General features: G+C 59.3%; 1 protein-coding gene across 1 annotated transcript in view; it reads left to right on the top strand.

Moving 5' to 3' along the window:
- DDX39B (DExD-box helicase 39B) overlaps positions 1 to 9,522 on the top strand; it is a 12,193-nt gene extending 2,671 nt beyond the window's left edge. The window contains exons 4-11 of the mRNA XM_054052043.1: positions 1,906 to 1,998; positions 3,212 to 3,395; positions 4,657 to 4,775; positions 6,776 to 6,907; positions 7,701 to 7,810; positions 7,899 to 8,043; positions 8,660 to 8,807; positions 9,369 to 9,522. Coding sequence (XP_053908018.1) covers positions 1,906 to 1,998; positions 3,212 to 3,395; positions 4,657 to 4,775; positions 6,776 to 6,907; positions 7,701 to 7,810; positions 7,899 to 8,043; positions 8,660 to 8,807; positions 9,369 to 9,385 — 948 coding nt within the window. The 3' untranslated portion in view covers positions 9,386 to 9,522. The remainder of the gene's footprint in view (positions 1 to 1,905; positions 1,999 to 3,211; positions 3,396 to 4,656; positions 4,776 to 6,775; positions 6,908 to 7,700; positions 7,811 to 7,898; positions 8,044 to 8,659; positions 8,808 to 9,368) is intronic.
- Positions 9,523 to 10,523: the final 1,001 nt, after the last annotated feature.

The raw sequence follows: 10,523 nt of genomic DNA, 5'->3' as shown, positions 1-10,523 counted from the left end.
CCCGAGCTTGTCAGTCCCCCCCAGATTCTCACCCAGGGTTCCCCAAGCTCCTCAGTTCCCCTCAGATCGTCCCTCAGAGCCCCTCAAGCTCTTCAGCCCCCCCAAATCCTTCCCCAGAGCCCCCCAAGCTCTTAATTCCTCTCCAAATTCTCTTTCGAGCTGCCCGAGCTCGTCAGTCCCCCCCAGATTCTCCCCCAGGGTTCCCCAAGCTCCTCAGTCCCCCTCAAATCGTTCCTCAGGGCCTCTCAAGCTCTTCAGTCACCCCAAATTCTCCGCCGGAGCTCCTCGAAGTCTTCATTTCGCTTCAAGTTCTCTGTAGAGGCCCCCCAAGCTCTTCAGTCTCTACCAAATCCACCCGAGCCTCCTAAGCTCTTCTGCTCCCCCAAATCCGTCTCCGGAGCTCCCCAAGTTCTTCAGTGCCCCCAAAACATTCCCAGGACTCTTCTTAAACCTGTCAGTGCCCCCCAAACCGCCCCCAGATCCTCTCAAACTCCTCGGTCCCCCCCATATCCTCCCTCAGGGCCCCCCAAGCTCTTGAGTTCTCTCAGAGTTTTCTGTAGAGCCTCCAAACTGCCCCCTTCAGAGCCCCCAGATCTTTCTCAAACCTTTTAGCGTCCGCCCGACTCCCCCCAAATCTCTCAGTGCCCCCCAAACCGCCCCCAGAACCCCTCAACCTTGCCAGTCCCGCATCACATCATCCCCGAAACACCTCAGTGTTTACCAAACTGCCCCCAGACCGCCCTCAAACCCCTCATTAACCCCCCCAGACTCCCCTCAAACTGCCCCAGACTCCCCTCAAACCCTTCATTGATTCCCAGACTGGTCCTAGATCTCCCCAAACCTCTCAAAATGCCCGGGACTCACCCAAACTACCCCCAGACCACCCTCAAACCCCTCATTGATTCGCAGACTTCCCCCAGACTCCCCTCAGTGCCCCTCAAACTGCCCTTAGACCGCTCTCAAACCCCTCATTGACCCCCAGACTGCATTCAGACTCCCCTCAGTGCCCCACAAACTGCCCCACAAACTGCCCTTAGACCGCTCTCAAACCCCTCATTGACCCCCAAACTGCTTTCAGACTCTTCTCAGTGCCCCACAAACTGTCCCGGATCCCCTCCAGACCGCTCTCAGACCCATTGTTGACACCCCAGACTGCTTCTAGATCTCCCCAAACCCCTCAGTGCTCTCTAGACTCCCCTCAGAGCCCCCCCCAAACTGCCCCCAGATCCCTGCTCCCTCTCTCCACTCCCCCCCCCCCGGGGGGTTTTGGGGTTCCCTGGCGTTGCTGACCCCCCCTCTTCTTTCTCGCCCCGCAGTGCAGCACGAGTGCATCCCGCAGGCCATCCTGGGTATGGATGTGCTGTGCCAGGCCAAATCCGGCATGGGCAAAACCGCCGTCTTCGTGCTGGCCACGCTGCAGCAGCTCGAGCCCGTCACGGGGCAGGTGGGGGCCCGGGGGGGTCAAGGCGGGCATTTGGGGGGGGCTTGGAGCCTGTGAAGGGGTAAATGGAGGTCTGGGGGCGTCCAGGAGGAGTGTTTGAGGAGGAGAGAGCTCATCTGCAGCTTTTGTGAGGGTCGGGGGGGGGCATTTTGTGGGGGCTGGAGCCTGTGTGGGGGCTTTAAGGGGGGGTCCATAGGGGGTGTTGGGGGGTGGGGGGAGCTGGAGAGCATAGAAGCGCAAATGGGGGTCTCGCGGAGGTGTAGGAGGGCGTTTATGGGAGATTAGAGTCTCTCATAGGGCAGGGGGGGCTTTGGGGGGGTATCTGGGGGGGGGCTGGAGCCTGTAATGAGGCAAATGGGGGGTCAGGGGAGGCGTTTAGTGGGGCTCAATCCTGTAATGGGGAAAATGGGGGGCTGAGGGGGGCTCTGGGGGGGCTGTGGTGGCGCTGACCCCCCCTTTTATAGGTGTCGGTGCTGGTGATGTGCCACACGCGGGAGTTGGCGTTCCAGATCAGCAAAGAGTACGAGCGCTTCTCCAAGTACATGCCCAGCGTCAAGGTGAGTCTGGGGGGGCTGCGGGGCTTTTGGGGTGCTCTGCTTGGGTTTTGGGGCGCCTGTCGGTGATTTTGGAGTGCTTACGTTCCTTCTTTGTATGTGGGGACAGGTTTTGGGGTGTTCTGATGTCCTTAAGGTGTTTTTTTTGGGGTGCTGTGGTTGTTTTTGGTGTCTTCGTTCTGGGTTTTGAGGCCTTCTGTTTTTTTGGGGTGCTCAGACTTAGTTTTGGGGCACTGTGGTTGGTTTTGGTGTTCTTAGTCTGTGTTTTAGGGCGTTCTGGTGGCATTTTGGGGTGCTCAGGCACGCTTTTGGCGTCTTCTGGTTGATATTTGGTTTTCTGGGTTTTTTTGGCGGTTTTTGGTTGGTTTTTCGCATCTTGTGGTTGGTTTTGGGGGCGTTCTGGTTGGTTTTTGGGGTGCTGTGGTTGTTTTTAGTGTGTTCAAACTGGTTTTAGGCTGTTCTGGTTGGTTTTGATGGTCTTAGGATGGTTTTTGGGCTGTTCTGGTTGGTTTTTTGTGTTCTCAGGTTGGTTTTGGGGTGCTGTCGTTGGTTTTGGGGGAGCTCAGTCTGGTTTTGGGGCGCTGCCCCCCCCTTTTCGAGGTGGTGCTGGTTTTGGGGGGTTCAGGTTAGTTTTCAGGGTGCTCTGTTTGTATTTTGGGGTACTCTGGGTGCTTTTGGTATTCTCAAGCTGCTTTTTGGCACACTCAGGCGGTTTTTGGGGCGTTCTGATTGATTTTGGGGTGCTCAGTCTGGTTTTGAGTTGCTTCCCCCCTGTTTTCCAGGTAGGGGTATTTTTCAGGGGCTGGGGGTGCTCAGGCTGGATTTTGGGGTGCTCTGGTCATTTTTGGTGTCCTCCAGCTGGTTTTCAGGACACCTTGGATGGTTTTTTTTGGGGTGCTGAGGCTGTTTTGGGGCGTTGCTCCCCCCCTTTTTCAGGTGATGTTGGTTTTTGGGGGTCCAGAGGTGCTCAAGTTGCTTTTCAGGGTGCTCTGGTTGGTTTGGGTGTTTTTAGGCTGTTTTTTTGGGTGTTATGGTTGTTTCTTGGGGGGCTCTGGTTGTTTTTGGGGTGTTGTCCCCCATCTTTTTAGCTGATGGTGCTGTTTTGGGGCCGTTTGGGCCGCTTTTGGGGCCGTTTGGGCCGGTTTTTGGTGTTTTCAGGCTGTTTGTTGGGGTGTTGAGTCCGTTTTTGGGGTGCGTCCCCCCCGCTTTGTTTCAGGTGGCGGTGTTTTTCGGGGGGCTGTCGATCAAGAAGGATGAGGAGGTGCTGAAGAAGCACTGTCCCCACATCGTGGTGGGGACCCCGGGCCGCATCCTGGCCCTCGCCCGCAACAAGAGCCTCAACCTCAAGCACATCAAGCACTTCATCCTGGACGAGTGCGACAAGATGCTCGAGCAGCTCGGTGAGCCCCAAAAACGGGGAGGGTGGACCCCAAAAACGGGGAGACAACCATGAAAACGGGGAGGGGACCATGAAAACAGGGAGACTGGAGGAGATTTGGATGGGACTCGGAGGGACCCGAGGGTACAGAGGTCACGAGGAGATGTTTGAGGAGGTCGTAAGCGCTGAAAACGGGGAGGGGAACCCCAAAAATAGGGAGGGGACCCTAAAAATAGGGTGTCTGGGGGTCTGGAGGAGGTTTGGAGGGGACTTGGGGGGTTCTCGAGGGTGCAGAGGCGACAGTAAGGTGCTGAAGCAGCTCAGTGAGCCCTGAAAATGGGGAGGGGGACCCCGAAAATGGGGGGGTCTGGAGGATGTTTAGGGGGGACCGAAGAGAGCAGAGACCACAAGAAGGTGTTTGAGGAGTTCAGGGAACCCTGAAAGTGTGGAGGGGACCCCAAAAATGGAGGGGGAGACCCTGAAAATGGGGGCTGGAAGAGGCTTGGAGGGGACCGGGGGGGGGCACAGGGGGACTCGAGGGTGCAGAGACCATGAGGAGCTCAGTGAGCCCCGAAAATGGGGAAGAGGGACCCAAAAAATGGGGAGACTGGGGGGCTGGAGATGGTTTGGGGGGACCCGGAGCGAACCTAGGATTGCAGAGACCACAAGAAGGTACTCAAGCAGCTCAGTGAGCCCCAAAAATGGAGGGGGACCCTAAAAACAGGGAGTCTGGGGGGGTTGGAGGAGATTTGGGGGGACCCGGAGGGGCACAAGTATTACCTGACTGCCTCCCAGTCACCCCAGATTTTCTTGTGCTCTCCCAAAATGACTTCTAATGGTCTCTGTAGTCCCCAAACTCTCTTGTAACCCCCCCGGTGACCCCCAGAGCCCCCGATGGCCCTTCTGTAACTCCCCTAACTGCCCCCCAGCCCCCCAAATTTCCCCATGCTGCCCCATAATGTACTCTAAGTCTTCTTTGTAGCCCCCAAACTCCCCTGTAACCCCCCCAGTGTTCCCCCCAGCCCTTGACAGTCTCTTTTTAAGTCACCTCAGTTGGTCTATAGGATCTCTAATTACCCCTCAGCATCCTTAATCACCTCCAAACTGCCTCCAAGCCCCCCCAAACCTCCCAATGCTCCCCTATAATGTCTCTAAACTGTTATTGTTGCCCCTGAACTCTCCTCTGACCTCCACCCATCCCTCCCAGACCCCACGTTTTCCCTCCTGAACCCCTGATTTCCTCCCCCGTGCCCCCTATAACCTCTTTTTTTTCCCCCTCCCAGACATGCGCCGGGACGTCCAGGAGATTTTCCGCATGACCCCACACGAAAAGCAGGTCATGATGTTCAGCGCCACGCTCAGCAAGGAAATCCGCCCCGTCTGCCGCAAATTCATGCAAGACGTAATTACCCCTTCTACCTTCTTACCCCCCGCCCCGCCTGCCCCCCTGCGGAAGAGCTCTCGCGGACCCCTCCTCCGGCCCCATTTCCTCCTCCTCCTCCTCCTCCTCGCTCCGGCGCCGCAGCTCGCCGCCGAAGAGCCCCCCTACACGCACTCGAGCCCGTAAGTGCCTGCGGCGTTCCAAACAGCGGTTAGGGAGGGGAAATTATCTCTTTTTTTCCCTCCCCCCGCCCCAAAAAAACCAAAACCAAACAAACAAACCCCCCAACACTTAAAACATACACACCCCCCCCCACACGCGCCCCCGGCCTCCCACCCCCCCCTCTTCCGGCGCTCCGGCACACGGCGAGGAGACGGCGGGACCCCGGACGGCGTCGACGCGGTGCGGCCTCGGCGCGGCTCGAAACCCTCCAAGGCGCCCGGACCCCGCTGATCCCTTTTCCTGGAGCCGCCGGAGAGCAGGATTTCGGGGGGTCGCGCGGGGGGCGGGGGGGGGGGGGAAGAAAATGGGGGGTGGAGGGGGATTACAGAGTGATTTTGGGGGGCAGGGGAGACATAGTGGGGTTCCAGGGATCATATCAGGGTTCAGGGACTCATAGGGACTCCCTGTGGCTCTTTGAGGGACCCCTTGACAGCTGTTTTGGGGTCCAAGAGACTGTATTGAGGTACAGGAACCATCTGTAGCCCTTTTGGGGATCCTAAGGGGCCGTATTGAGGTGTGGGAGACTCCAGAGATCCTCTAAGGCCGTTTTGAGGATCCCACGGCCGATATTGGGGTACAGGGAACCCTCGAGAGCCTCTGTAACTCCTTTGGGAGACCCTTGGCAGCTCTTTTGTGGTCCCAGGGGCGATATTGGGGTGTAGAGGACCCACAGGGACATTCAGCAGCTCTTTGGGGGTCCCAGGAGCCATATTGGGGTGTAGAGGACCCACAGGGACCTTGAGCAGCTCTTTGGGGGTCCCAGGAGCCATATTGGGGTTTAGGGGACTCTAGAGACCCTCTTTAGTTCTTTTGGGGGGTTCCAAGGCTGATATATTAGAGCGCAGGGACTCATGGGGATCTTCTGCAGCTCTTTTGGGGTTCCAGGGTCCGTACTAGGGTGCAAGGATCCATTGGGAACTTAGGGAGCTCTTTTGGGGGATCCCAGGGGCAATATCAGGGTGTATTGGGAACCATAGGGACTCTCTATGGCTGTTTTGGGGGTGCCTTGGCAGCTCTGTTGGGTCCCAGTGTCAGTTTTGGGGTGCAGGGGATCACTTTTGGCTCCCAGGGGGTCAGTTTTGGGACATAGAGGCCACTTTTAGGGTCCCTGGGGCCATATTGAGGTCCCAGAGGTCAATTTTGGGTCTCAGGGGTGGGTTTTGGGGTGCACAGGGTTGGTTTGGGGTTTGTGGGGCCATATTGGTGTCCCGAGGTCATATTGAGGTCCCAGTTTTGGGGTGCAGGGGGTCAGTTTTTGGTTCCAGGAGTCAGTTTTGGGGCACCAGAGGGTTGGTTTTTGGGGTCCATGAGGCCATATTGGCTTCCCAAGGTCATATTGGTGTCCCAGGGGTCAGTTTTGGGGTGCAGGGGGTTCAGTTTAGAGTCCCAGGGGTCAGTTTGAGGGTGTAGGGAATTGGTTTTGGGGTTCCAGGGAGTCAGTTTAGGGTCCCACGGGTCAGTTTTTGGGTGCAGGGGATTGGCGTTGGGGTCCATGGGGCCATATTGCATCCGGAGGTCACATTGAGGTCCCAGGGCCAGTTTAGGGTCCCAGGCGGTCGGTTTTGGGGTGCAGAGGGTCGGTTTTGGGGTGCAGGGGATTTGTTTTGGGGTCCGTGGGGACCGTATTGGCTTCTCAAGGGCGTATTGGCGTCCCAGGGTGAATTTGGGGTCCCAGTGGGTCAGTTTTGGGTGCCAGGAGGTCAGTTTTGGGTCTGAGGAGTCAGTTTTGGGGTGCAGGGGGTCGGGTTTGGGGTGCAGGGGGTCAGTTTTGGGGCTCCGGGCTGAGCTGTGCCCCCCAGCCGATGGAGATCTTCGTGGACGACGAGACGAAGCTGACGCTGCACGGGCTGCAGCAATATTACGTGAAGCTGAAGGACAACGAGAAGAACCGCAAACTCTTCGATCTTCTCGACGTCCTGGAGTTCAACCAGGTGAGGGGGGGACCCCAAAACCCGGGGAGGGACCCCAGAACTGGGAGTGACCCCAAAAATCAGGGGTTTGGGGCTGGGCGAGAGCACAAAGAGGGGATGGAAAAGACCGAGAGGGGGGTTTGGGGCATTGGGAATGGGAGTTGGGAAAGGTTTGGGGGGGCCTGGGGAGGGCCCCAGAGTCTGCGGGGGGTCCCCAAGGTTTGGGGAGGACCCGAAATTTTGGGGGGGCTCAAAGGGGATCGCAAGATCTGGGAGGATTTTAAAGAGGACGGTAGTATCTTGGGGGTTCCCGGGAGCACAGAGAGGGGATGGAGGAGATGAGCGGTGGGAAGGGGGCCCGAAGGTTTGGGGGATCCAAAGGGGGACCCCAATATCTTAAAAGAGATTAAGGAGGGGATTTGGTGTCCTGGGGGTTCGGAGGGGGTCCCCAATGTTTGTGAGGGCCATGGGGGGACCCCAGTGTCTGGGAGAGGGTCCTAAATGTATGTGAGGGGCCGTGGCGGTACCCCAATGTGTGGGAGGGATTTAGGGGGTTTCCCAGTGTTTGGGGGGGGAACATGGGGTCTTGGAGAGGTCGAGGGGGGGTCCCCAGTGTCCGAAACAGAGTTGGAGGAGGGATCCCCAATATCCGGGAGAGCTTTGGGGATCACGGAAGCTCAGCTGTCAGAGGGTGCTGTGTGTCTGGGAGAGGCTCAGGGGGGCCCCTTGTCATCTGGGGGGGCTTGGGTGGCCCCACCCATATTGGGGGGCTCTGTGGGTGGCCCCCCCTGAACCCCCAGTTTCTCCTCCCCAGGTTGTGATCTTCGTGAAGTCGGTGCAGCGCTGCATCGCGCTGGCGCAGCTCCTGGTGGAGCAGAACTTCCCGGCCATCGCCATCCACCGCGGGATGCCGCAGGAGGAGCGGTGAGGGACCCCGAAACACCCCCAAAATACCCCCAAAACACCCCCAAACCCCCATCCACTGCCCCCCTGACTCCCCGTTGCCCCCCAGGCTGTCACGATACCAGCAGTTCAAGGACTTCCAGCGCCGCATCCTGGTGGCCACCAACCTGTTCGGGCGCGGGATGGACATCGAGCGCGTCAACATCGCCTTCAACTATGACATGCCCGAGGACTCCGACACCTACCTGCACCGGGTGGGGTTTCTGTCACGATAGGGGGGGGTTCTGTCGCGATGGGGAGCTGCTGTGATAGAGAGGGCACTTTGTTCACCATTAGGGGCTTCCTGTTGTGATGGGGGGGGGGGCTTCTGTCCCAAGAAGACGACAGTTCTGTGGTTGTTGGGGTATTGTGGAGGGGTTTAGGGGTCCCTGACCCCCATTTTTGCCCCCCAGGTGGGGGGGTCAAGGGGTGTTAAGGTGTTTTGGGGGAATGTGGGGGTCCCTTGCCCCCGTTTTTGCCCCCCCCGGGTGGCATGGGAAGGCTGACTTGTGGGGGTCAGGGGGTATTGGGGTGCTTTGAATGGGGGTTTGGGGTCCCTGACGCCCGTTTTTGGCCCCCAGATGGCGCAGGCAGGCCGGTTCAGGGGGGTCTGTTGGTTTTGGGGTGCTTTAGGGGTCCCTGACGCCCGTTTTTGGCCCCCAGGTGGTGCGAGCAGGCTGGTTGGGGGGGGGGGGTCTGTTGGTTTTGGGGTGCTTTAGGGGTGCCTGACCCCCATTTTTGGCCTCGAGGTGCTGCGAGCAGGCTGGTCGGGGGGGTCTGTGAGTTTGGGGATGGGGTTTGGGGTCCCTGACCCCCGATTTCGCCCCCCAGGTGGCGCGGGCGGGCCGTTTCGGCACCAAGGGCTTGGCCATCACCTTCGTGTCGGACGAGAACGACGCCAAAATCCTCAACGACGTCCAGGATCGTTTTGAGGTGAACATCAGTGAACTGCCCGACGAGATCGACATCTCCTCCTACAGTGAGTGGGGGTCATGATGGGGGTTTGGGGGATCCTAAGGTGGGGTTTGGGGGTCCTGGGAGTGTTTAGGGGACACGCACAGGGTCCTGAGAGGGATTTGGGGGGTCCTGAAGGGGTTTGGGGGTCAAAGGGTCCAGGGAGGGGTGGTTGGGGGTCTTGAGAGGAGTCTGAAGGGGGTTAGGGGGGGTCCTCAGGGGGTTTAGGGGGACTTGAGGGGGATTTGGGGGGTCCTGGTGGGCGTCCTGAAGGAGTTTGGGGGCTCAAAGGGTCCTGGGGGGGTTTAGGGAGGTCCTGAAGGGGTTTCGGGAAGTCCTGAGGCGTTGGGGGGTTGAGGGGGTCCTGAGGCTGGTGGGGGGGGGATCCGGGGGGGGGGGGGTTGGGGGTGGGGGTCCTGAGTGGTTTTTGGGGTTCGGAGGGGGTTTAGGTGGAATTTTAACGCATGGGTGGGGGGCAGATTGGCAGGGGGGAGTGGGGTTCTGGGGGGAGGGGTTTGGGGGTGTCTGTGGGGGTGCTGCCCCCCCTCTCTGACACCCCCTCCCCTCTTTCTCCCCCCCCCCCCAGTTGAACAGACCCGATAAGGCCCCCCCCGCCCCTCCCCCCGGGGTTTTATAGAAAAAAGGACTGAAAAGACAAAAAAAAAAACCCACCAAACCAACAACCCAAGAAGAAAAGACAAAATGGGGGTATTTGGGGCGAGGCCCGACCCCCCCCGGACCCCCCTCCCCCGGCTGTAAAATTTCTGTGTTTTTGGTAATAAAGTTGCCTGACCCGGCCGTGATCGCCGTGGGACCAAAGGGGTTAAAGGGGCGGGGCTGGGGCGGGGCCTAACGGGAGGCGTGGTTGAGATGAGGGGAGGGCTGGGGGGGGGCCTCTGCCCCATTGCCCGCATCCAACCCCACATATCGGGGACCCCCTACCCCATAGCACCCCCCCAGCTCCCCTATATTGGGGCCATATACCTCCTCTCCCAATACTACGATTCTGAGCCCCACATATTGGGGTCCCACAGCTTCCCCTCAGTCCCCCATAGCGGCAGACGTGTGGCCTGTGTGTGTGTCCCCCTCTTTGGGGCAATGGTTCAGTTTGTGCGGCCCTTTTGGAGGGATCTGGGTGGTACCACGTGTTCGGGGGGGGGGGGGTCAGTTTTGCAGTGGACATGGGGTTTAAGGGGAGAGGCCTAGAGGGGCGGGGCTAAAGTGGGCTTTGTGAAGAGTGGCGGGATTTAGTGAATGGGTGTGTTGAGGGGGCGGGGCTAAGGGGAAAGGGGGCGGGGGGTCTTGAGGGTGTTCGGGGGCGTCCTGGTGGGTTTAGGTGGAATTGGGGGGGTCTTGAGGGGCTTTGAGGGCGTTTGGGTGCAAAGAGGAGTTTCGATGAGGTTCAGATTAAGTGCGTGGCCGTGGCTTTAAGGAAGGGGGCGTGGTTTGAGCCACGTGACTTTGGAGGGGCGGTGGGCGAGGCTTAGGGCAGGGGGCGTTGCCAGGCGACACCGCCATCTCGAGTCTGGGCGGGGCTCGCACGCGCGGGCGCCATCTTGGGGCGGGGGGGGCGGGGCTTCCCGCGCTATAAAAGCGGCCGCGGGCGCCGCGCGGGGCCTTTTCGCGGCGGTGAGTGAAGGGTTGGAGTCGGTGGGGGGTTCTCCCGTGAAGGTGTTTAGGAGCTTCAGGGTCCCCATGGGGGGGAAAATTGGGGGTTCCCCGAGCAATGGGTCCCTAATGG

This window comes from Cuculus canorus, chromosome 31, assembly GCF_017976375.1.
Source record: "Cuculus canorus isolate bCucCan1 chromosome 31, bCucCan1.pri, whole genome shotgun sequence".
NCBI classification, from domain to species: Eukaryota; Metazoa; Chordata; class Aves; order Cuculiformes; family Cuculidae; genus Cuculus; species Cuculus canorus.
Note: the sequence above shows the minus strand (reverse complement) of the source record. Positions and strands in the feature narration are given on the sequence as shown.